The sequence below is a fragment of the Sprattus sprattus genome, assembly GCF_963457725.1.
Source record: "Sprattus sprattus genome assembly, chromosome: 20".
NCBI classification, from domain to species: Eukaryota; Metazoa; Chordata; class Actinopteri; order Clupeiformes; family Clupeidae; genus Sprattus; species Sprattus sprattus.
This window is the reverse complement of record NC_137918.1, coordinates 9,681,335-9,708,572: the sequence shown is the minus strand read 5'-3', so window position 1 is coordinate 9,708,572 and position 27,238 is coordinate 9,681,335. Positions and strand designations below refer to the sequence as shown.

Here is a 27,238-nt window from a genome sequence, read left to right as displayed (position 1 = left end):
TGTTCTTCTTATGACCTCAGCTGCTGCAATTTGGAAGTCTGAGGGGTTCTATAAAAACTGCTTTGAGGTTTCTAAGTATAACCGATAAAGCTTCTAAATGCTAAAGGTGCTAGCGAAGAACCTATTATACTGTTGTCTTCATTCTGAGGAATGTATGACTGTCACAATCATATTAAACACATTAAGTGCACACTACACAAACTATAAGGACATTGTTTCAAAGTGGCATAATACAAAAATAGTTTGGTCAGGCACAGTAATTCAGGCCTAGCTTTATAGACTGAACACCAAGAATACCAAAAACACTGACTACTAGCGACACAGTCCCACACCGTTGGTGATGCTCTCATTTGTGTACTCACAAGTTCCAGCATCAGCAATACTACATACAAGCATCACAAAACATACCTGTCTTAAGTTAGAAAATGTAGAAAAGCCAAAAAAATCACTCTTAACCGTAATGTCAATAGTGAAATAAAAAAATGGAATGTTAATATCACAGGCAGAAGACAAGTATACAAACAATATACCTACATTGAAAGAATGACATCATGCAGCATCTTGGTATGACACAATACTGCAGAAAGAAAACAGTGCCACCTAGAGGACTGGCTGACTGAAACTGTTATCTACACACAAACAACTGAGTGGGTCAGTGAATGCGTATGTAAACAAGAATTTAAGTGTAACTGGAGGAGTTACTGAGGGGAAGAAGGAAAATCATATATTTATCAGGACTGTGGCAACATACATTCTATATATAATTTAACTGTTACATATTATATTTCATGTTGATATTGTTTTGTATTCATAATGAGAATACAATCTAATAGAATAGACTGTTTGCCAGTGTGCTCTGTGTATGAAGGTCAACGTGTTTGTTGTGTGTCTGTGTATGGATGTGCTTGCATGAGTCTTTGTATGTATATGTGTGTGTGTGGGGTCACAGGTCTTCCCCGGGCTGGTACTGAGGCTCAGTAGCAGTGAAGTAGTCCTCTAGGAATCCCTGAAGGTGTTCGAAGGTGTGCCTCTCATCTGCGTCCTTCTTCCAGCACTGGACCATCAGCTCGTGCAGTGAGGGAGGGCAGGCGTTGGGACAGGGCATCCTATACCCACGGTCTACCTGTTCCAGCACCTCCCTATTGTTCATGCCTACACACAGACATGCAACGCACATACACATGCACACACACACACACACAAACACACACACACACACACACACACACACACACACACACACACACACACATATGAACACACACACATATGAACACACAAACACACACACACACGCATACGCACACACACACACACACACGCACACGCACACGCACACGCACACGCACCCACGCAGACACACGTACACACACACACACACACACACAATGCAGATGCACATACACAAGCAGGTATACATGTAAATAGAGACACAAACACACACATCCAAACAGACATGATATACAGCCGCGGAAAAAATTAAGAGACCACTTCAAAATTATCAGTTTCTCTGGTTTTACTATTTATTGGTATGTGTTAAAGTAAAATGTACATTTTAGTTTTATTCTATAACCTACTGGCAACATTCCTACCAAATTTCAAATAAAAATATTGTCATTTAGATCATTTATTTGCAGAAAAATGACAATTGGTCAAAATAGCAAAAAAGATCTCGAATAATGCAAAGAAAACAAGCTCATATTCATTTTTAAACTACACAATACTAATGCTTTAACTTAGGAAGAGTTCAGAAATCAATATTTGGTGGAATAACCTTGATTTAAAATCACAACTTTCATGTGTCTTGGCATGCTCTCCACCAGTCTTTCACATTGCCGTTGGGTGACTTTATGCTACTCCTGGCGCAAGAATTCAAGCAGCTCGGCTTCTTTTCATGGCTTGTGACCATCCATCTTCCTCTTGATCACATTTCAGAGTTTTTTTTATGGGATTCAGGTCTCGAAATTGGGCTGGCCATGACAGGGTCCTGATCTGGTGATACTCCATCCACACCTTTACTGGCCTGGCTGTGTGGCATGGAGCATTGCCCTGCTGGAAAAAACACTTCTCAGAGTTGGGGAACATTGTCAGAGCAAGAGGAAGCAAGTTTTTCTTCCGGGACAACGTTGTACTTTGCCTGGCTGAGGTTTGTAAAAGACCATAAGGATTGAACCAAAGCCGACTGGAGGGTCTCCTAGTTCGTCTTCTCTGATGAGTCCAATTTCACAGTAGGTGCAAGACTCTGTGGCTTATAGGCCTCTCCAGGTCTCCGTCTAACCATCAGACGACCATGTGTTGGGCAAAGCTGAAAATTGGACTCATCAGAGAAGACGAACTAGGAGACCTTCCAGTCCGCTTTGGTTCAATCCTTATGGTCTTTTACAAACCTCAGCCAGGCAAAGTACAACGTTGTCCCGGAAGAAAAACTTGCTTCCTTTTGCTCTGACAATGTTCCCCAACTCTGAGAAGTGTTTTTTCCAGCAGGGCAATACTCCATGCCACACAGCCAGGCCAGTAAAGGTGTGGATGGAGTATCACCAGATCAGGACCCTGTCATGGCCAGCCCAATTTCGAGACCTGAATCCCATAAAAAAAACTCTGAAATGTGATCAAGAGGAAGATGGATGGTCACAAGCCATGAAAAGAAGCCGAGCTGCTTGAATTCTTGCGCCAGGAGTAGCATAAAGTCACCCAACGGCAATGTGAAAGACTGGTGGAGAGCATGCCAAGACACATGAAAGTTGTGATTTTAAATCAAGGTTATTCCACCAAATATTGATTTCTGAACTCTTCCTAAGTTAAAGCATTAGTATTGTGTAGTTTAAAAATGAATATGAGCTTGTTTTCTTTGCATTATTCGAGATCTGAAGACACTGCATCTTTTTTGCTATTTTGACCAATTGTCATTTTTCTGCAAATAAATGATCTAAATGACAATATTTTTATTTGAAATTTGGTAGGAATGTTGCCAGTAGGTTATAGAATAAAACTAAAATGTACATTTTACTTTAACACATACCAATAAATAGTAAAACCAGAGAAACTGATAATTTTGAAGTGGTCTCTTAATTTTTTCCGCGGCTGTATATTGATATAGCATGATATAAAGCATGAGCTTTATTGCTCTTAGCTTGACTGCTCTCTCCCTTGTACGTCGCTTTGGACAAGAGAGTCTGCTAAATGACTAAATTATAAGTACAAGTAGAAGTGCTTAGATTTAATGTAAACTAAAAAACAAAGCACAATTTTATAATACTGTTTAGAACCGTCTTCTGTGTGAAACAAGTTTGTATGGCATTAAGACTAATTCAAAATCGTGTTTCTGTACCTTTGTATATGATTTTGAAATACCTCTTGAATAAACATATACACACCTGGGTATGGCACACGGCCCTTGGTGATGAGCTCGGTGAGCATGATACCAAACGACCAGACATCGGATTTGATGGTAAATTTCCCATAGAGAGCTGCCTCTGGGGCCGTCCACTTGATGGGGAACTTCGCTCCTGTGTCACAGTGCCAGAGTTGCCAGTCTTACTTAGGCTCTTACAACCAGATGGCTACTGACTGACTTAACAAGAAGGCCAATGAGAATATAACTTCTAGCATCTGCCATGCTAACCAAGCCCTTAAAGTGCAGTACACACCTGAGCCACTGGGGGACCCCAAACCTAGTGCTCCGGAGGATAGTGTTCTAATAGAATTGGCAGAAGTTGCCCTTTCACAGGTCATGTAGGTGAGTTTAGAATGGAATTAACCTTAAGTGTACCCTACGTTTATTCTGTCACTACCTTATTGTGAACTTGTCAACTTTATGGACTTAATATATTTTTTCTCCCTCGAAAATGTTTTAGTGCTTTTATTGTCAGAGGGATCAATATAAAGCCATATTAACTGTGTAAAATCTATTAAAATACAAGATTAAAATCTATTAAAATACAAGAACCACATATTTTCTCATTTCTCACCCTGTCTGGCTGTATACTCATTGTCCTCAATGAGTCGTGCCAGTCCAAAGTCTGCAATTTTACACACTAGGCTCTCTCCAACCAGGATGTTGGCTGCACGCAAGTCCCTATGGATGTAGTTCATCCGCTCGATATATGCCATGCCTGCTGCGATCTGAACACACAAACAAACAAATAAACAAACACACATTTGTATGCCTCCTCAATACCCCTTCAATATTAGTTTTTCATAGCCAATTAGATGTCCTCGCGGAAACACATTTTCAAAACAGTCCTGTTAACACAGACATGACATGACAGGCAGCTCTAACAGCCCAAGTGAAATCTACTTCCAAACAAATAGGAACAATAAGACAAAAATAAAGCAAGAAAAACGAAAAACCGGAAGCAGGCTGATCCAGAGTAACAGGACAAACTAGGGGGTATTCCAAGCTCCTGGTTTAGTGTCAAACCTAAGTTAACTCAGAGTAAATGGTAAACCGCCTAATAGAAGAGGCCTATGGCTGTATTATCCTAGTAAAACAAACCATAGGGGTCTTCTATTCTATTAGACTTACCACTTACTCTGAATTAATTTACCCAGGTTTGTCACTTAATCACATACGTGGAATACCCCTCTGAACAGGACATGACTCAAAAACAAGTCAAAATAAAAGTGGGACCCTGACACTGACATGCTTAAGGTGGTGATTGGCTGTACCTGTGCTGCCATGTCTACCAGTTGAGGAAGTATCAGATTCCGACCCTCTCCATCTTTCAGGAAGTCAAGCAAACTCCCTAAAAACACCACACATACAAACGTTCACGTTTGTGCGTCGGTTGATTTCATGTTTAAGTGCATGTACACATTCATGACCACTTATGTGTGACACCTATTTTATGTGTGTGTGTCGAATATTTAAGGACATGTGAGTGGATATATATATATAAATATAAATATATATATATACAGTACCAGTCAAAAGTTTGGACACGCCTTTCATTTTTTTGAGAAGTGTTTTCTTTACTTTGATCATTTTCTACATTGTAGTGATTACAGTTTTTATCCATTCCTTTGGGCAATTTCACGAAACAGAAATTACATTCTCAAAACAACACGTCAAACCTCAAAACCACTGGGCACTTGTTCAAAACCGATTGGCATTTCTCATTCCTTTAATCAAATTGCAATTGTTTTAGAAACTTCTTGCAAATGACAAGTACAATTGCATACATCTTGCACACATTTCAAATGATTAAGCACATCTGTGCAAATGGTTAGGTACAATTGCCTTCAGTTAGCCCAATTACCAATTGAATACATCTTGCTGGTCTAAACTGACTGTTGCTTCTCAGTCAAGTGGTTGTTCGCTGCAAAACATGTTGGCATAGTTTCCTTCTGTACATCATCACCTGCAGAATAGTTCACTCCACTGTCACAATCGTTCAGGCACATAATACCATGAAAAACATCATGGTATATACTGTAATATGGATCTCTTGGATCATCGGCTTCATTTTTTCAGGTGCAACTAGAACTTTACTAATCAAGGGGGAGTTTCTCACATCCGATCACCAATCACTCAGTAATTTTAGTTAGCTGACAGTTGCTATCCAGGAGTATAAATGCTTCCATCAAACATCTAGGGCTTGACAAAGTTCAGTACAGTTGACAAGAATGAACATGGAAGCACCAAACGAGCAAGGGCAACTGTCCCAGGACAGCACGGGGGCAACGTCACAATGTGTGCTGCGATATCCGAAAACGGGGTAGTCACCCACATTCCAAGTATCGGCCCATACAACACCCAGAAGCTCCTGGTGTTCTTAGACCGCCTTTACGTTGATCTTATCCCTCTACATGAGGGGTGTTTGGTAGGGCCTCACTTGCCGACATATGTGATTGTGTGGGACAATGTCAACTATCATGTGGCCCGCTCATCAGGGCGTGGTTCGCTGCCCATCAAAGGATGGTGATGGTGCTCCTAGCCCCTTACTCCCCATTTCTAAATCCTATTGAGGAGTTTTTTTCAGCTTGGAGGTGGAGGGTCTACGAGCATCGGGCTCTAAATCAGAGGTCCCTCCTCCAAGCAATGGATGCTGCTTGTGAGGATGTAACGGCTGATCATTGCAGGGGATGGTTGCAGCATGCACGCCAATTCTTCCCACGTTGCATTGCAAGGGAGAACATAAGATGCGATGTAGATGAGAATCTGTGGCCAGACAGACGTGAGTGTGAGGCTGAGCAGGAGAGTGAGGACGAAGACTGAAGACTTCCTTTCCTTCTGTATGTTTACTACTGTAGGCTATACTAATTTTAGTTTTGATGTTCTTTTTGTTTGACAGTGTTTTTTTGCTGTACACATTTTCTGTTTCTGTTTTGCAATTACATACTGTAACAATTTCCATGGCATGAGTCCAATACAGTTCGTCATGTGAAACCTTGTTGGCTCCTCTTGAATTTGTTTCTGTTTGATACACATAGTATTCTGGAAAGAAAACATCTACTACACTAACCATTCAGTGTCAAAGGACTAAGCCAAGATTGAAATTTGCACATGAGGGATATTTCTATGGTCCACTGACATACTGACAAAACATCTAAACGTTTTGACCTGCAGTGCTTAAACAATGCCAAAGGGACTTTTCATTTTGGGGGCACTGACTATCAGTATGAGAAAAGGAATTAGTTTTAATTGATGAGTTGTCTGTTTTGGGAGAGATATGACCTTTTGCAGGTGTGCCATAGTGTTTTGATAAACCATCTAGGTTATTTTGGCAAATATATTTAAAGCTTGGAGAATGTCCTTTTCTTTTCGGGAAGGAACTTTTCATTTTGGGGGCACTGACTATTTTTATGAGAAAATGATTTGGTTTTGAAGCTTGACTTAACTGTTTTGGGTGAGATATGACCTTTTGAAGGTGATCTATGTAGTTGTGCTGAACCATATAGGCTATTTTGCCAAATGCACTAAGAGCTTTGACAATGTAATTTCGGTTTCGTGAAATTGCCCAAAGCAATGGATAAAAACTGTAATACTGAAGAAATTTTAACTACGAAAGAACACATATGGGATGATGTACTAATAAAAAAAAAGTGTTATCTACCATGTAGAATAAGTGAAGAAAAAACTTTTCACAAAATGAGAAGGTGTGTCCAAACTTTTGACTGGTCCTGTATATACACAGTGTTCCTTTACCTTGGCTCATAAACTCAGTGATGATGTAGATGGGTTCTTCAGAGACCACTGCATAGAGTTGCACCAGCTTATCATGGCGGAGCCTCTTCATGATCTGTGCCTCGTCCAGAAAGGCATCGGTTGACATGGTGCCTGGCTTCAGGGTCTTCACTGCCACCTTAGTGGTGCCATTCCACATGCCTGATCACAAACACATGTGATGTAGTGCACGCAAACACACACACATGCATATGCACAAACACCGACGTGAACACATGTTCAGATGAAAACACACACAAGTAAAAAAACACACATACATGCGCATCTACATGCAAACAAACATGAGAAAAAATTGGAAAGACTAAAATAAATGTTAAATTATGAGAGAATTATGAGGCTTTACAGGTTAATCAAAGATAATATGTATAGTAAATGAGAAAATGAAAGTATACAGTGTAGTGACGGTGAGTGACATAATTCCTTAAATGAGTGAGATACGGGAGATATGACATTTTGGAAGTTGATAATATGCATGCAAACATAACACATGTTACAGGTGTGCCCATGCAAAAATAAGGAAGAATGAATGATCAAAATTATTCATTCATTTGGCAAATGTGCAAGAAGATGGGAAATACCTCAGGGAACGATGAAAGAACTACACTGATAATATTGCTGGAAATAGCAATGAAATATATATGTATTATTTACCCCTGTCAGACGTCAATACTATTAAATTAATTTATACAGCTGTCAATTTATGGGGAATAAAACACTTTGAATGTATCAATATTGAATTTAGATTTAGCTGTAATTGCTGGGCCTGAGCTCCAGCTGAGTGGGTGTTGGATCTCTCACCCATCCAAACATCTCCAAAGCATCCTGCGCCCAACTTGCGTTGGAGTTTCAATGTATCCCGGGAGATCTCCCACGCATCTCGCCCTAAACCCACAGTCTGCGGTGCTGTGGCGTTAGGACAGGGAGTGGTCAGGTAATAACACAGACCATCATTAACACCTGAGGGAGACCAGGGAAGGGATGGAGAGAGGGGGAATGGAGTTAAGATGGAGTGAAAGGTTAGTGCATGCAGTGATTGGGAAGGCAGGAAATCTGAACAAACTCCTTTACACCCTCAGTCTGCCTGCCTACTACCCTAACCTTGCCTGCCTAGAACACTAAGCCTACCTGCCTAGTACACTAACCTTGCCTGCCTAGAACACTAAGCCTACCTGCCTAGTACACTAACCTTGCCTGCCTAGAACACTAAGCCTACCTGCCTAGTACACTAACCTTGCCTGCCTAGAACACTAAGCCTACCTGCCTAGTACACTAGGCTAGCCTCTAAACATGGCCTAACATGGTCTGGCATTCAAGACTGAGGGCTTTAGGTGTTTGTTGTTTCTTTCCCTTCATACAGAGTCGTGTTGGGATTATGTTCCACACAAGAACGTGTCTCTGATAGTGTGGTTCTAACAGAAACACATCTTTGTGTGGCTGGTTCCTACCCATCCACACTTCTCCAAACTGTCCATTGCCCAGCTTCTTCATGAGCTGGAGTGACTCGCGTGGGATTTCCCATACATCCTTAGTCTTCACTGATAGGTCAGCCAACTTAGGCATGCCCCGCCTACAGCTGCCCATCAAACGACAGCAGAGCCCTGCAGCTCGTTCTGAGAGCGCCGGGTGGAATCGGAGGGAAACAATGATGGAGAGTGAGCGAGAGGGTCGAGACACAAACAGAGACAATAAACAGATAGACAGATAGATAGATAGAGAGATAGATAGATAGGCAGATAGCCAGATAGTCGGATAGGCAGATAGACAGATAGACAGATAGAGAGATAGACAGATAGATAGATAGAGAGATAGATAGATAGATAGATAGATAGACGGATAGAAAGATAGACAGATAGGCAGATAGACAGATAGATAGATAGATAGATAGATAGATAGATAGACGGATAGAAAGATAGACAGATAGACAGAAAGGCAGATAGACAGATAGATAGATAGATAGATAGATAGATAGATAGATAGATAGATAGATAGATAGACGGATAGAAAGATAGACAGATAGGCAGATAGACAGATAGATAGATAGATAGATAGATAGACAGATAGATAGATAGATAGATAGATAGATAGATAGATAGATAGATAGATAGATAGATAGATAGATAGATAGACGGATAGAAAGATAGACAGATAGACAGAAAGGCAGATAGACAGATAGACAGATAGGCAGATAGAAAGATAGACAGATAGATAGATAGACGGATAGACAGATAGACAGATAGGCAGATAGATAGATAGATAGATAGACGGATAGAAAGATAGACAGATAGGCAGATAGACAGATAGATAGATAGATAGATAGATAGACGGATAGAAAGATAGACAGATAGACAGAAAGGCAGATAGACAGATAGATAGATAGATAGATAGATAGATAGATAGATAGATAGATAGATAGATAGACGGATAGAAAGATAGACAGATAGGCAGATAGACAGATAGATAGATAGATAGATAGATAGACAGATAGATAGATAGATAGATAGATAGATAGATAGATAGATAGATAGATAGATAGATAGATAGATAGATAGACGGATAGAAAGATAGACAGATAGACAGAAAGGCAGATAGACAGATAGACAGATAGGCAGATAGAAAGATAGACAGATAGATAGATAGACGGATAGACAGATAGACAGATAGGCAGATAGACAGATAGACAGATAGACGGATAGAAAGATAGACAGATAGATAGATAGGCAGATAGACATATAGGCAGATAGACAGATAGATAGACAGATAGATAGATAGATATATAGATAGATAGATAGATAGATAGATAGATAGATAGATAGATAGATAGATAGATAGATAGATAGATAGATAGGCAGATAAACAGATAGGCAGATAGACAGATGGATAGATAGGCAGATAGACATATAGGCAGATAGACAGATAGATAGATAGATAGATAGATAGATAGATAGATAGACGGATAGAAAGATAGACAGATAGACAGAAAGGCAGATAGACAGATAGGCAGATAGAAAGATAGACAGATAGATAGATAGGCAGATAGACATATAGGCAGATAGACAGATAGATAGATAGATAGGTAGATAGATAGATAGATAGATAGATAGATAGATAGATAGATAGATAAATAGATAGACGGATAGAAAGATAGACAGATAGACAGAAAGGCAGATAGACAGATAGACAGATAGGCAGATAGAAAGATAGACAGATAGATAGATAGACGGATAGACAGATAGACAGATAGACAGATAGGCAGATAGACAGATAGACAGATAGGCAGATAGATAGATAGGCAGATAGACAGATAGACAGATAGACGATAGACAGATAGATAGATAGGCAGATAGACAGATAGACGGATAGACAGATAGGCAGATAGACAAATAGACAGATAGACAGATAGACGATAGACAGATAGATAGAAACGTAAAGGGAAACATTGCACAAAGCATACACTATATCAGAATACACAAATATAAAAGCACATCAAAACAGAGAAGATAGATACACAGTACATACAGGCATACATAGTGTATAGATAGACAGATAGATAGACTGAGAGATACATAGTACAAACTATAAAATACACATGTATAAAAGTGCATCAAAACAGACAACAGATGAGATCTGATAGATAGATAGATAGATAGATAGATAGATAGATATACAGATAGATAGAGAGATAGAGAGATAGATAGACTGACAGTGGTAATAGTGGGTGCAATCTGTCCTTTTGGAAGTGTGACTTTCAGGTGTGTGCTCGGTGTGATAGCACTTCGTATATCAACACCCACATCTCCCTCACCTTCACACAAACTTGCACGCACGCTCACACATACACACACACCCACACACACGCGCACGTAAGCACACACTCACATACTTACTATATTTAGCTACCATATATTTCAAATGTGTACTGTATTTTAAACGTCCAATTAGTTGTGTTTATTGTCTAAATAGAAAATCTGATGCCAATTATGATCTGTGTTACAAAAACAGCTGCTCAGTGGAGAAAAGAGATATCCTAGCCTGTCAGCCATTTTATTGTCACAACAACCAACCATCCAGACAGGTGGTTTTACACAATGTTTTTGGCCTGCAAATTCAAAAATACACCACATTCACAGCGAAAGCTGAAATTAAGAAGTTATTTTGATAACTTTTCATTCTAATGTAAACACATTGCCCTATTCATGTTCAGCAGGAAAATTATTATTAGCTATTTTTATCAATAGCTTTCTACTCAGGTCAATGTGTGGACAAATACCAAAAAAGAAATACAAACCTACAGACAAAAGAATGGAATAAAGAAATAAAGATAAAAAAAGTAGTAAATGCCTAAGTAAACCAATAAATGAATTATTTTAATAATTAGCTACAATATGGATGAAATCTCAATTGAAAAGATAAAAAGAGCTATCTTGTAGATCCTGGAAATCAGTCATCAAATGAAAATAATTGTTCACTAACAGTGGCTCAACATATGTTAACTACACTACACCAAACAAACTGACTGAGAGAGATGAAAATGGTTGGAAGAAAGATAAGGACGTACTCTAGCTCTCAGTAGCTGTGCATACTGGGTACAGTGGGTAGACTGGTACATGTGTGTGCATGTATTTTAGAAAATATGTTTTTGTGAGTAAAAATTTGCATGTTTCATTATTAAGTCTGTGTGAATGTATTGAGTTATTTGTGTGTGTGTGTGTGTGTGTGTGTGTGTGTGTGTGTGTGTCTGTGTGTGTGTGTGTCTGTGTGTGTGTGTCTGTGTATTGTGTAGGTCTCACCTGTGTAATGCTCTACAAGCTGCTGAACTGTGTCAAACTGCGTGCGAGTTGTGATGTAATATCCACCATTGTCCAACTTTCTAATCTTGTAGTGCTTCACATGATCACCCTTCCCATCATCCCAGTCACGGATGGACAGTGAGTATGCTCCTGAGGGAGGGAGAGAGAGAGAGAGAGAGAGAGAGAGAGAGAGAGAGAGAGAGAGAGATTTGAAACAATCCTGAACAACCCATATTCAAATAAATAGACACAGTGGACCCTCATAATTCCAATCGGGGTTGAGAAACTCAATGTTCAAATTAACTCCAATAAGTGTTCCACTTAAAGGGAAATTTCCGGGCTTTTTAACCTGGGCTCTATTTTTAGATCGTTTTGGATCGTTTTTGGAATTGGTCAAGTATTGAGTTAGAATGCTAAATTCGTTAACTGCAAAACAGCAATTTAATGGAACCCTATGGAGCAAGTATTCACGTCAAATATGCACGTAAATTATGTGTGTGTTTGTGTGTATGTGTGTAAGAGAGAGAGAGAGAGAGAGAGACAGAGAGAGGGGGGGGGGGGGGGTCGGGGTAGGGGAACAGGTAGGTGATGGTGTGGGCCCTTGTCATTTTGAATCTGTTGATGGAAATTGATATTACCATTAATTCATATATTTACCGTTGCATTGCAAGCATGCTCTCCTGTGTGTGTGTGTGTGTGTGTGTGTGTGTGTGTGTGTGTGTGTGTGTGTGTGTGTGTGTGTGTGTGTGTGTGTGTGTGTGTGTATGTGCCATGTGTATTGATAGTCTGGCCTCACCCTTGGTTAAAACCTCATGACACCCTTCCCAGACATCCTCTCTGCCCAAGGTGATGTAATACACATCACCTATTTACCATGATGCCTTCGTGTGTGTCACCTCCCCTCCCTTCTCACTCACAAGCCCTCTGTCCCACCTCTCACCTGTAACACACACCTATGACCTCCCACAGCTGACCTGTACTTAAACTGCTACTGTGAAATGATATTCAGTCTTTTACCCAGTCTACCTTGATGTGGAATTGACTCCCTGCAGGCGAACGTGGAAATAAACCTCCAAGAACCCTTGATTCACCTTGTGGTTCCTTTGTCTAAAGTTTATTGTCCATATTCTGGATTCTAAAACTGATTGTTCAAATCCTTGATTGTGATTGGCTAAAAGCCGTTGTAACCTAACTTTCATAACATTCTATGATAACATTCCATATTACTGCACAGGGAATGGCAAGGCAAGGCTGTGTATTCATATAGCGCATTTCACCACAGATTGATTACTGTGGTGATGTCTATACATCATAGCACGTATAACACTGAAACTCAGAGAGTGTAGTAGAGGAGCAAGGACAGTGGTCCTACCTTTTGTTGTCTCACTTTCTCGTATGAGAAAAGTTCCCCTTGGGTTGTTTGAGCTAAGCAACTGACGCTCTGCATCTTTACGACCCATTTTGCCAAAATACCATCTACATCACACAGAAACATCCACGCATGTGTCAACAAACACAGAAATAAGAAAGAGCTCCATAGGAGAGACAGTATACTGTGTACACAGCATCCCATTAGACGTGTGAACATACAAACACGCACACACACACACGCACACATACACGCACACACACACACACACGCACACACGCGCACACACACACATTCATCCATTCATTTCCAGTGAGAGTACTGTGTTATCTGTTCCTTAGCAACCACATTCAGCTGCAAATTGGAAAAAAAATTATCAATTCACTAACAGATAGCAGTGTCAAAATCCAGTTGTATGCTTTTGAACAGCTTGCACCTCTTTGATACACACATCAATGGGAATGCAATAGACAGGGGCATTTAAAACTCTAAGCAGTTTATCACATTTCACGTATTTTAATAAGTTGTAAATTGTATGATTTTTGTTTTATATGTGATGCCTAAGTGTGTTTCTTACTCTTCTGCTTGTATTGAGTCCACTGGAGCTACATAGTTGCTTGGAATATACCCAGAATTCCCGGTGTCCAGGGAACGGGCTTCCCACCAATCACCTTCCCTGAAGAGAGAAACACACAACAATATGTCAAATCGACCTAAACCCATCACTTTTTTACGTCTTTATACACAACACTATACAAATCCAACACACTGAGACATCTAGCACACCAACTATCGGTAACTCATACAGTACATCCCCTGTACAAATACATATAACAATTCAGGCACCCCTCTGCTTCATACACCTTTGTAGGACTAGTTAAGATCGCCTTGGCCTTGTTCTCGAAAACAGCTTGAATTCTTTGAGGCATGGATTCAGGAAAGGTTTTATAAATCTTCTATGTGTAGACAAGGCAGCATCATGCTGCTCTGTCAGATTTGATGGCTGTGAACCTCTGATTTTACAACTTCAGAAGGGTGTGTTAGATAGAGGTGGTTGATGGTTATGGAGGCCTGTGGAGTACACTGACCTCACCGTCATATTTGTGAACCAGTCTGAGATGTTCCTTCATGACCATGCTCATTAATGCTGATGGGAGTACCGTATTTTTACCTCCGCCAAGGAGGTTATGTTTTCACCCCTGTATGTTTGTTTGTTTGTTTGTTTGTCTGTTTGTTTGTTTGTTTGTCAGCAGGATTACGCAGAAACGCATGAACCGATTTCCATCAAACTTTGTGGGGAGATAATGTAATGGAGGTAATATAATGGCAATAATTGATTAGATTTTAAGATGTCAAGGTCAAAGGTCAAGGTCACAAGGCGGAGGTTTGCATTCTCTGAATGCTCCCATTCTTGTTCCAACTATAAACTGCCCCGTATATAAGTATTTTGTAATTTTATAAAACAAACCTGTGTATTGACTACACCCGTGTATTAACCACTGTTCATTCACTGTTACATCAACCTGTCACGTAAAACTAAATGCCATGTAGTTGTAGCCGAGTGCTACTAGCCATTTAAAAGTTGTATGGAGTAGGCATGGGCCTTTCAAGCACAAATGCTCCTACCTCTCCTCGTGTGTACACACTCACACACATACCACGCATTTATTAAGCGTTTATTAAGTGTTATGGTGTTGTGTGGGAACAGACTCTAAATGCTTCAGCTGAATTGTTCAGCTGAATAGATCCCTTGGACCTAGTATCATAAACGGTAATCTTCTGAGACACTTTGAACACTTTTTGAATTGAAACCAAGTGTCCGAGAAGGGTAAAGGGGGAGGCCATTGAACATCATCCCCAAGTGTTTGTGATCACTCTGAACCCAAGACTGCTTTTTATTGGTGAGCTGATATTGAGAAATTACACTTTGCTTCAGGCTTTGCAGCAAACGGTGTTAAGGCCGAATTATGCTCTGTTTTAGACGTAACGCGTAAGCACGTAATTTACACAAGGAACTTGTTTTAGACAAGTTTTGATTTAAGGTTCGTTTTAGACGCAGAGCCGTGTTGCAAGGCTTGTGAGCCGTGTTGCGTGTTGCAAAGCAAATTGATGCCAGAACTGTAGATTTATTTTGAGTTAAGTAAGCCTATTTATTGCAGCAGGACAAAGGAAAAAAACTTACCGGAGCATGAAAGTGTAGTGGGCGAAAGGCTTGATGTTATGAATACATGTGTTACACAAAATACAAATGTTGGCAATACAGTACCAGTGGCGAAAAAGACAGCACATGACGCAAAAGTTTGTTTTATTGACATCAAACTCGCTGGTGCAATTGATGGATTCACGTCAATATGAACTCAATGAAAGATATCACCATGACTCACAAGTGGCGGAAAATGAATATGAAAGTACCTATTTGTTCGTGAATGACCACATTCTCTCCAAACAATCGCGGGTGAGAGTGGGATATTCGCGGTAATTTGAGCATCCTGTAAGTGTTTAAAGAGGATTTGTAAAGGAGTTCATGTCTTCGGACCTCTTCTGTTATGTTTGTTCCTAATCCATAAGAAACGGCTTGTGAGACGGTCTGCAGGGTATTCATGATTTAAAAAAATGTCTGGCTCTAAAAAAGACTGTATGCTATTAACCCGGAAACGTGAGACTCTGTGAAAGGCTGTGGTAGCCGGCCAATCACAGCCTTTGCGAGCTGTGTAGGGCCGTAGTGTTTTAGTCGCATAGTCAGGCATTTTGGGCGACACACTTAAGCACGTAAGGGGGGATATTTTACCGCGCAAGGGGGGGTTATGTATCTTACGTGCTTACGCGTTACGTCTAAAACAGAGCATAATTCGGCCTTTACCTGGTTGCTATGGTTGCCTAGTTGCCATGCTAGCTAACTTGCTAAGGGGTTCAAATGGCAGAGATCCATTCACAGAAAATGATAGATAGTTATCTAGCTGATGTTACAGTCTCCTCAAATTTATAATAGGGAGAGGTAACAGTAGAATCTGTCAGGGTGCCTGTGCAGCTTTTAACATTTGCACACCTCTCACGGAGGCTCTAGCACCATAGCATCCTGTTAAATAGGCTACAGTTGGGTGGGAATACACACGCCTGTTTCTTTATCGCTATGGAAGACTGAGTGTAACTGAAAATGTGTTTCTATCCCATGTTTTTTTTACCTGTAATTAATGGGATTCGTATGTGAATGAGGGAAAGAGACCTATTCTACCTTGCAGAGTTGCATGTATAGACCACACTTGAGTATCAACCGCAGGACTGTAGACATTTTACAAAACCAACGCATAAACTGTGGTTAATAGTTGGAAATTACGGGATAACAGCAATCCAAGGGGAAAAAATGAAGCTTTAAATTGCTTTTAAAAAGTTGACTAAATGAGTAACTCACGTGTTGTTAATAATATGGAATTTCTCTCCTTTGCAAAAGGAAAGATCGTCCTCTGTTCGAGCATCATATTCATAGAGAGCTATGAAGAGAGTCACGCCCCCACCTGCACACACATACACACACACACACACACACACACACACACACACACACACACACACACACACACACACACACACACACACACACACACACACAAACACACACACAAATACACACACACACACACACACACACACACACACACACACACAAACAAACACACACACACACACACACACACACACACACAAACACACACAACCAAACACACACACACACACACACACACGCACACACACACACACAAACACACACACACACACACACACACACACACACACAGACACACACACACACACACACACACACACACAAACACACAAACACACAATGCATGCTAAACATTTCAAACATGCAAAAACATCAAAGCTGAAGAACACTGTTGATGTGAAGACCCAACACACACAGCATGCAAAATTAAACTCCAAATCACACACACACACACACACACCTGTGATGGCTATGCCGCGCTGCTGGGAGACGCTGCTCGTGAAGGCTGTTCCAGGGCAGAAGGGCTGTGTGGAGGACATGGGGAAGTTGTTGAAGTTAGGGATGAGCTCCGCCCCGGGGTTCTGTGTTGGTTCGGGGCAATACCGTGACCCCACAGCCCCAGTGCCTGAGTCACATGTTGAAGGGTCGGTTGTCTCCACTATTTTTGCTGCCTTCCGCTGCTTACAGTATGCACAGCCCATCACTATGGAAACACACGAAACAGACCATTGATGTTGGTAAGCTCTTTCTGTATGAATGTTTCTGTGACTTACAAGTGTCTCTCTGTGTGTTTAACATTGTTACGCATAAGAATTCTCATTCTCCAACACACAGGTGTGTTACAGCACAGGAATGGAAATATGAAAAGCAAGAAAAGCATAGAAACTGCTATATTAGGTATGATCTGCCACACAGCTAGATCCTGTTCCAAGCCTCATGCAACAGTGAAGAATATCACATCAAACTAAAGGTCATGATAGGTCAGGAGAGGCATTCTAACCTTAGTTATTGTGGTCATCTGCCCGTCCAGGTCCTGAGACAGAGACACCGAGCTGAAGAGAAAGAAACACAGAGAGATGTTAAAGGCTAGGTAATACATATTTAGATTAGTGATGCCACGACAGAGATACTGAACCATGGGAAGGAAATGTGTGGGGTTTAAAAAAAAAAAGACGTATGTCAGAGAGGGATGAAGCAAAACAAAGAGGGAGGAAATCTTTATTAAGACAGGAAGACCTAGAGAGTCAGACAGAAACTCTCTCACTTTGACTTTCTCTCTCTGTGTTCATCTCCCTGGCTCACTCAATTTAATTAAATTAAATTAAAAGAAGCATTTATTGGCATGAATGTTTTTTAACTCTATTGCCAAAGCTGATTCAACACATACATATAAAACAAATTGCATACACATACAGAAGGACAAATGTAATGAACAGAGTTGATTCAAAATAAATAAATAAATGAACATCATCTTCCTGGCTCATTCTCTCTCAGGCACATATCCACACGCAGACACATGTCATTAGGTTAGAATATACTCAATAAAGCACAGTATACTATTGCATGCTCAGTAGGGTCCAGATTGCTCAAATAAACAGCATTATCCAAATTCATCAGCAATCAGTGCTGATGGGACCACCAACTAAAGACCTGACTAAAGAATACATTTCATTGTTCAAATGAGGCACCACAGCTCAACCATGAACCACCATGTCTCTGGCAAACACACGCTATGAACATGACCATGAACTCTTTGACAGTGCAGTTTGTATCAAGGATAATTAAAGGAGACATACAATGAATTGTACAGGCAGAGAAAGACCGGGAATGCTGGACGAGATGTCATGCATCGCCCAGTTCTGACCCTGAGACAGTTATTGAACAGTTATTGATCAGTTATTGATTCTTGTCACCAGACTATCAGAAGGTGCTATAGATGATGTGTGGAAGCCGAAGGCAGACAGGGACCATCTTTCCCACGCCTGGTCATCACAGTAATGTGTCATACCCTCTAAAAAACACTAGATGGCACCCATCACTCATAAAGGGTAGTACTTATTCATTGGTAAGCGGAAAAAAACATTGATGAAGTAAAGTAACAGAAGTTCACAGCCAGAAGAGGAAGGGATGGTCGAAACAACAGGTTATAGCTCAATATTGTTCCTGAATGAAACTAACCCCAAACCCTACTACCAGCTGGGGGACCATCAGCTGATGAACTTACGTGGAGCTAAAATGCTAACAAGCCAACTGGATATGTGTGTAATATTTCACCTGGCTGACACAAAGTTTCTCACAACACACACTTCTAATTAGGCCTCTGTAGGGTATTAGTATAATCCAGAGACTTAACTGGTCCAGAGACTGTAATAACAATTAGATAAACAATGTTACTTAATCAGTGCTTGACTGTTCATATAATTAGCATACGAGATTTTAAAAGAAAACCTCTATCACAATCATAAGATTTGTTATGGTGGATAGTTATAAATATAATTTGCTGAAAGTTTACTATATGACAAACATTGTGTAGTCTTTTTGACATATTTTTGATTACAATGCCCTTTTCCCACCTACCACACAACTTGATGAAGGTGAGTAATAATTCCTTCAGCAGTTGTTTAGTATTCTGATTACAAAATGGCCAACTAAATGAAACTGAACTGACAAAACTTCCTCAATTGGTCTCATGATTGGACAAATCTGAATCCGATACCATCATTGATGCAATATTTCTTTGCATTATGAGCAATCATTATTGATGCAACAATTTAGACATGCAGTCTATGATTCATTGCTCATGCACTAGGGATTTGTCCAGGAGATTCCTTTTGCTCAGATGCAGCATTAAGGATTTATAATCTTCATAATTTCAAATTGTTCAAATCAAAGTTATTGAAGGCTTTGGGGAACCTGCCATATTGATATTTCACAGTATACTGTAAGCCTCAACTTCCACATCTACATATAAACACACTTTCTTCCTCTTTCTCTCTGTTGTCAGGACATCAGCCGGAACTGGGGCAGCCGTGGCCTAATGGCTCTATATAGATGCCAGCTTGTGACTGAAAGGTCGCTGGTTCAACCGGCAGACTTAAAAGAGGGTGTGGAGAGTGAATGAAGTGCTTTCCCCTCCCTCAACATCCATGGCTGAGTAGGGCACCTCACACTCCTCCCTTGAGCAGGACACCTCACACTCCTTCCTTGAGCACAGCACCTCACACTCCTTCCATGAGCAGGACCCCTCACACTCCTCCCTGCACGCCGCAACTGAGGGGGCTGCCCACTGCTCCGGGTGTGTGTGATCACCACTTCCAGTGTGCTAATTGCCCACTGCTCCTAGTGTGTGTGTGTGTGTGTGTGTGTGTCACTGCCAAGAGATTGGCTAAATGCAGTGTCCTAACTTCCCTCAAGGGATTATTTAAAGTATTACAAAAAATCTTCCATCCGCGTGATCAGAGCTGTTCATAGTAGTTCAACTAAGTCCCAATTTGTCCAAGTACCCTGACTCTTATCTTTCCCTGATTATGTGTGTGTGTTTGTCTGCATAAATAGTATGGCATCTTAGGTCAGCCTAAATTCCAGGTCTGGAACTGACCCCCAACAGTATTTGTATCTGGACTCACACACACACACATACACACACACACACAGACACACACACACACACAGACACACACACACACACACAAACACACACACACACACACAAACACACGCGCGCGCGCACACACACACACACACACACACACACACACACACACACACACACACACACACACACAAAGAGAGCGAGAGAGATAGAGAGAGAAGAGAGAGAGAGCGAGAGAGAGAGAGAGAGAGAGACACCACGCATTTCCCGCTCTCTGTTGTCCAGTCCCTATCTCTCCCTGCATCAGCACAGCTACAGGAAATCAGCTCTGCCAGCTTCCTGTCCACCCTTGAAAAGACTCCCCCCTCTTTTCCTGTTAGGCGAGGACACAGTCCAGCTGCATTGTGCTGACCAACCCCCCATACACACACACACACACACACACACTTAAACAGAGACAAATATAAACACACTCAGACATACACACTGATGCATATGTACACACTCCCTCTTTAGTATCATGTTATCTCTGACTGGCTCCCTCTCTATCCCTTCTCTGTTTGACAGAAAAGCCCTTTTAAAACAAAAGGAGAAGCTACAAACACACACTCAAAAACTCTCTCTCTCACACACACGCTCAGGAAGGCAGAGAATGACTGTTTTCTTGTTCATCTTCAATAACACGCTGAAGTTTATTCACGTCTGTGGTACAAGGTATGTGCTATTCATGTCCTGCCTCTTGTTCAAGCACAGGCGTCTGAGCTGAAGGCCAAACCACTGAAGGCCACGGACATACCTTTCAAACTCTTCAATGAGGAAGTTTCACTGGCTCCATTTAAACACACACACACTAGTCACACAAATGATACGCACTACCAAATAAAGTTCACTGATTTTAACAATGTTCATGTTAATGTTTGACAACTAATTGGCTAAGTGAGTACAATACCTCACTCAGTCTTACACCTACATCTTAAACTATATATATATATATATATATATATATATATATATATATATATATATATATTTATATGTGTGTGTTAGTGTGTGCTGTGTGTGCACAAGCTTTCAGTGGCTATAGATGACCGTAAAAAGTGATTACCCATTTAGACTTCCTCTCTGTCAAACCACCACGGTGTGACAGCTTAGAGAGAGAACACAACACAAATACACAAACAAGCTATAAAGCACTTCCACACACACACACACACACACACACACACACACACACACACTGAGGCCCTAGTCCACGCCCTTTCCTACCCAATCTTCTATAGATAAGGAACTCCCATTGGGAAAGCAACACAGGACACAGAATACAGCAGCTCCAGTTTTCAAACATGCTCTATCTCAAACACACACACTCACACACAAACAAACTCACACACAACACCCACATGCCACACACACACACATACACACACACACACACACACACACACACACACACAAGCTTTAGGGTTTCATTTCCGTAAAGAACTTCATCTGTTTTGGACTGGTCACTACAGTTCATTGAATTTTTCCCAAGAGTTTTGCCACAATAGTTGCTGGGGTGTTGTGTACATGACACATTCATGGAGGAAGTATTGGAAGTGTGCGGTCTCCACCTCGGTTGTCTGGCAGTTTGCGCACTCTTCAACACACTCTCAACCTCTCTCTCGCTCGCTCGCTCACTCACTCTCCATCCCCTCTCTCTCTCCCCCCATCCTTTCTCATTTTCCATCCTTTTCCAGGAAACTACCAACAGGAAGAGAAGTATGTGTGGCTCTGAAGTGATAGGACACTGAAAGAGCCGACAAACTTACGTCCTCCTGCTCACACAGCCTTGCACATCTGAATTCAACTCACCAAGCATTGTGCCTATGTAACATGTCCAGTACCTGCCAAAGACTAATATTTTGTGACAGTACATTTTTAAAAGATAAAAAATGAATCAAAGTAGGGAGCAGGGAGGAAATGAACAGGACAAAGGAAAAATCAGTGCCAGGTATTATACACAGCCTGACATTTGGATAGCAATTTCGAAACTCTCCACTCCTCCTCTCAGTAACTTTACTACAATAAGAGAGAGAAACAATTTTGAGTCATAGGCCTAATCTTGCCAAAGTGTTAATATATTTTATATTCCTTCAAGATAAACAGCCCTCCTTCCACTCACACTGACAGTGGGCGTACAGCCCCATCTCCTCATCAGTTACTCACAGTAGGCATACAGACCCATCTCCTAATCAGTTACTCACAGTAGGCATACAGACCCATCTCCTCATCAGTTACTCACAGTGGGTGTACAGCCCCATCTCCTCATCAGTTACTCTCAGTGGGCATACAGACCCATCTCCTCATCAGTTACTCACACTCACAGTGGGTATACAGACCCATCTCCACATCAGTTACTCCCAGTAACAGACCCATCTACTCATCAGTTACTCACAGTGGGCATACAGCCCCATCTACTCATCAGTTACTCACAGTGGGCATACAGCCCCATCTCCTCATCAGTTACTCCCAGTAGACATACAGCCCCATCTCCTCATCAGTTACTCACAGTGGGCATACAGCCACATCTCCATATCAGTTAACCCAATGTGGGGGACATCGCATATGGCTGCTGTGACATCATCACATTAATGAGTATCATACAACACTTCATTCTGGCATCACAATCCTATTGGCTGAAAGGGATTGTACACGTATGTCACCTGTTTAGTAGCCCAGGGGATGAATCTTCACACAAATAGTTACAAATAACGATGTATAACGACAGTTAGTTGGTTCACAGTAAAGTTGCAGTATGTAGTTTTTTAATAAAAAAGATACACCTTTCAGATAATCGAACTCTGCTATAAAACATCTATGTGTCTGAAAACATTTGAAACAAAGACAGTAAACACGTAGAATTCCCTGGAATACTGGAAAATACCGTCTTTTTAGACTTTTACTATTTATTATAATGACATAATCTACATTACTATTATTTTTTATCAACAAAAACTTGTATTGTATGAGACACTAAATGTTAGTTTTCAAGAAACGGTGGTAATTCAGTGACAGTACAGCATAGTGTAATTAAATGGCAATTAGGCTACTCTCTTTTTGAAAGAATGATAACGTGCAGAATCTCACAGAAGAAGCTATCAAGCGAACATAGCATGAGTGTTCAGATGACATTGTATTTTATACTGGGTTTAAACAGCCTCTGGTAGACAGCTCTTTCATCATAGCATTAAAAGCCAGAAATATGGTTCCAAGCAAGCTAACAGCTAAGTCAACCAGCAAATATTTCATAACGTTCTGAACCTGGTAAAGAGCTCCATTTTGTTTGTATTAATCTCATTCAGCTGCAATGCCACAAAAATATTTCTAGCTGGTCTCTTGAAGCCTTGCATCTTATAACACCCATGAAAATACTACCACTGATTTCCAATAGTGAGCGTTTTATGTCTGTATCAGAGGTTCAGCTAAGGCGCAAACTGTATTCATTTTTGTCCACAAATGTTTAACAGAATGAATTTGTTGTGACCATTTCTTTCATGGTAACTGTGTAACAGATATGAAGGATCACTCAAAATCTGTTATCGTCTAATAAAGACATTGGGTCTTCATTTTGTAACTTGTTTCAACTGTGTTTTGATTGATAGGTCTCTTCCATTAGTTATGTGTACAGTGGAATAAACCTACATGGATGTTATACACTGTGCAAAGGTGCAACTGTGTACAACTGGTCTCCCTCTCTCTATGGGGAAAGACAGAGATGAATATAATTGTTAACCAGTTAACGTCTTTGGTTAAATTATGTTTACGTAAATTACACTATATTTAATAGCTATTAGTGTTATATAATGACTATTTAATGTAATTGTGCTCAAAACAGATTTGTTAGATCCGGCTGCATATTTACAACTCAATGCACTAAAGGCCTTTGACCAAAGTAAAGGTCATATACAGTACATGATAAAAATACAGCTAAAACTTAGAATAATAGAATCATTATAACATTACATTTCATGGTCCAACAAGACAAGGTCCTTAATTTCTGAAGGTAAATGTGCACAATTTTACAATAAAGTCCCTAAACTCTATTTGAGTGATTTGGTGATTCACGATTAATTTAGTCTTTTGTTTGTTTTAATTTCCCGCCTTAAATTGAACCTCAAATGTCGCATTTGCTTCGAGAGGCACTGTGCTGTAAGCTAAAAGGGTACTGGATGTATGTCAGAGATGAACGTGACCACATGATACATGAATTTGAACCCTGACCACAGAGCACAATACTGTGAAGCTTCACTCAGTGTTCACGTATCACTCAACAGTAACAGCTGTGTTCCAATGTGTCACTGCGTGCGTAGGATCTCAGATTCTGTCTCTCCTCTCAAGCTGTAAACCTGATCATTGTGCAATGTCAAAACTCTATCAACATCTACACAGTCATACACTGATGGTCATCCTGTATCTAGCAAGATACCAAGAGAGCGAGGGGTGAGTGGGGGAGAGAAAGCGAGAGAGACATTGTTTGTGTGTGTGTGTTTGTGCGTGCGTTTGTGAGAGAGAGGGAGAGAGAAAGAGAGAGCGAGAGTGAGAGGGAGAGAGATAGAGGGAGAGAGATAGATAGAGAGAGAGAGAGAGAGAGAGAACAATGGGAAAACACATCTTGGGAATAGGAAGTTAGGTGTCTGAGGCAGAAACTTCCTTTTAACAAATGATGTCAATTTCCTCTACAGAGAGTGAGAGTAACGGGGAGTAAGGTCAAGAGAAATGGAAGAGAGAAAAACTAAGAATTTGAATAGGATGTTTTTTGAATTATGTTTTTTAATTACAAAATCATCTTTCAAACTAATGCTTATTATAATAATAATAATACCTTAGACTTATATAGCGCTTTCTCAAAGACGCATTAGTATTGTTGTTGGTCCATTTTAATTTACGTTCTTTCTGGACTTCTCTTATATATAGGTGGTGTGAACGTTGTTCAAATGTATTAAATATATTTGCAGTCATCATTGCAGAGTTAAGCGCAGTTAACTGGAGCAGTTACTCGGCCTTGAACAAAGCGGGATACAGTGTAAGTGTAAATGTCTGTCTCTTCTGATGTGTGACCTACATTAAACCATTTTAAGTGACATTAAACCATTTTAAGTGACATAAAACCATCTAACAAGTGAGAAAACATCTCTGAAGACCTCACTGAAGCACCGCTGGCAGCATTAATTAGGCTGGTAGATATTTGCACACACATAGACCTGCAGGATTGTATGGTTCAAGACTCACTAAACTGCAATGATGAAAATACAGAGGACAACTGCCTCCTTTGATACTCAAACTGTACTTAGGACCAAATGGATTCATAAGCACTATGTCTATGACTAGATGATATGAAGTACGAAGATGTAAAACGACGTCAAGCATTGGTTCTTGTTGCGCTGCCAGGACTGAGTTTGTCAAACAGGATTTGACACCTCAAGACGCATTAAACTGCTGTGTTAAAAAACAAGGTAGCACCTGATGTACTTTGAGTACATCATTTCAGCATATGATGTTGCCTTCTTTGAGGATGTATTATTTCACAGCAAAGCTTAAATCAACTAGACTTAAGGTCCAGTAGCAAACAGCAGTAGCACTGATCTAGGCTGAGCCATAGCAGGCAATATGAATCCCTTGGCTATCCAAATGTTAAAATCATCTGATAACCCTACACCACCGATGTCTAAACCAGGTCTATCTGTAACACATCAGTCATTGTGGAATACCAATGAACGCCCATGTTCTGATGCAACAAGTCTATCATGTTGCTGTGGGACTGAAGAAACACCACTACAGATATAAGGTGTTACACAAGTGTCACACTTATCACACCATACTATCCAAGACTCTGTAGTTAAAGAAAAATGGATATGCCAATTCTCGTGCTTACAGTTGCACCATAAACACACACAGCCCACACCCACCGCACCAACTTCCTTTCTAATAGGCGGCAAAGCCAGGAAGTGACCCTGTAAAGAAAATGGAAGTGCACAACATAGTCTCTCTATCAACACTCCCGCAAACACAAACTCACAGCTTGCTTACAAATTGATATGAAACCCAGTGGCACAACCATATATCTGGTAGGCTATTATTATTACACACAACCAATACACCAATCCCACACACTGACACACTTACATACATATGCGAGACGGACATATCAAAGTTGACTGGAAAAAACCCTACCACAGTCCATTACTAAAATGACAGGAACCAAAAACAACACCTGCCAATGCACACATTCACATACAAAGAGAGAGAGAGAGAGAGAGAGAGAGTGAGAGAGAGAGAGAGAGAGAGAGAGAGAGAGAGAGAGAGAGAGAGAGAGCACAGCTGGCATAGCTGAAGTTAACCACAAAACACATCAAACTGATATACTCTCTGACACTCAAGGCCAAATTGGGTCTCTCAAAAACACCTGTTTCTAGTGAGAGCATAGTGACTGTGACATTTAAAACCTTGTGTGTACTACTGTACATCCTGATTCAAGCGTGCTAATTACATGAACTAAAACCAATAGATGCACTGTGCGTCCAGCGAAACAAGGATCTCTAGACTAAAACACGAACACTCTTGCTATATCTCTCTCAGTTGCACATGATTCTCTTTCTCTCTCCCTCTCTCCCTCAAGCCTACAGGCACACACACACAGAGAGAGAGAGAGAGAGAGAGAGAGAGAGAGAAAGACAGAAAGATACAGACACACTAACACGGTAACTCACCGGTTCACCGTTCAGAGCGACACGGACCGGCTCCTGAGAAGACCAGCGCTTGAGAC

General features: G+C 40.7%; 1 protein-coding gene across 1 annotated transcript; it reads right to left on the bottom strand.

Annotated features, from left to right (window-relative positions):
• On the bottom strand, positions 1-27,238 carry yrk (Yes-related kinase). Its single transcript, XM_080859473.1, has 13 exons — positions 27,183-27,238; positions 17,845-17,896; positions 17,305-17,547; positions 16,752-16,854; positions 13,920-14,018; positions 13,346-13,449; positions 11,974-12,123; positions 8,632-8,796; positions 7,148-7,327; positions 4,669-4,745; positions 3,969-4,122; positions 3,375-3,506; positions 1-1,152 (listed from the first exon to the last, which is right to left on the bottom strand). The coding sequence occupies exons 3-13, from the start codon at positions 17,543-17,545 to the stop codon at positions 944-946; spliced, it is 1,614 nt and encodes a 537-aa protein (XP_080715599.1). The 5' UTR covers positions 17,546-17,547; positions 17,845-17,896; positions 27,183-27,238; the 3' UTR covers positions 1-943.

Coding starts and splice junctions, on each gene's coding strand:
- yrk (XM_080859473.1), bottom strand. CDS start 17,545: ATGGGCTGTGCATACTGTAAGCAGCGGAAGGCAGCAAAAATAGTGGAG. Junction 4,746..7,147: donor CACTGAGTTTATGAGCCAAG/GTAAAGGAACAC, acceptor TGGTGTTTTTAG/GGAGTTTGCTTGACTTCCTG. Junction 1,153..3,374: donor GGGCCGTGTGCCATACCCAG/GTGTGTATATGT, acceptor GTCTGTGTGTAG/GCATGAACAATAGGGAGGTG.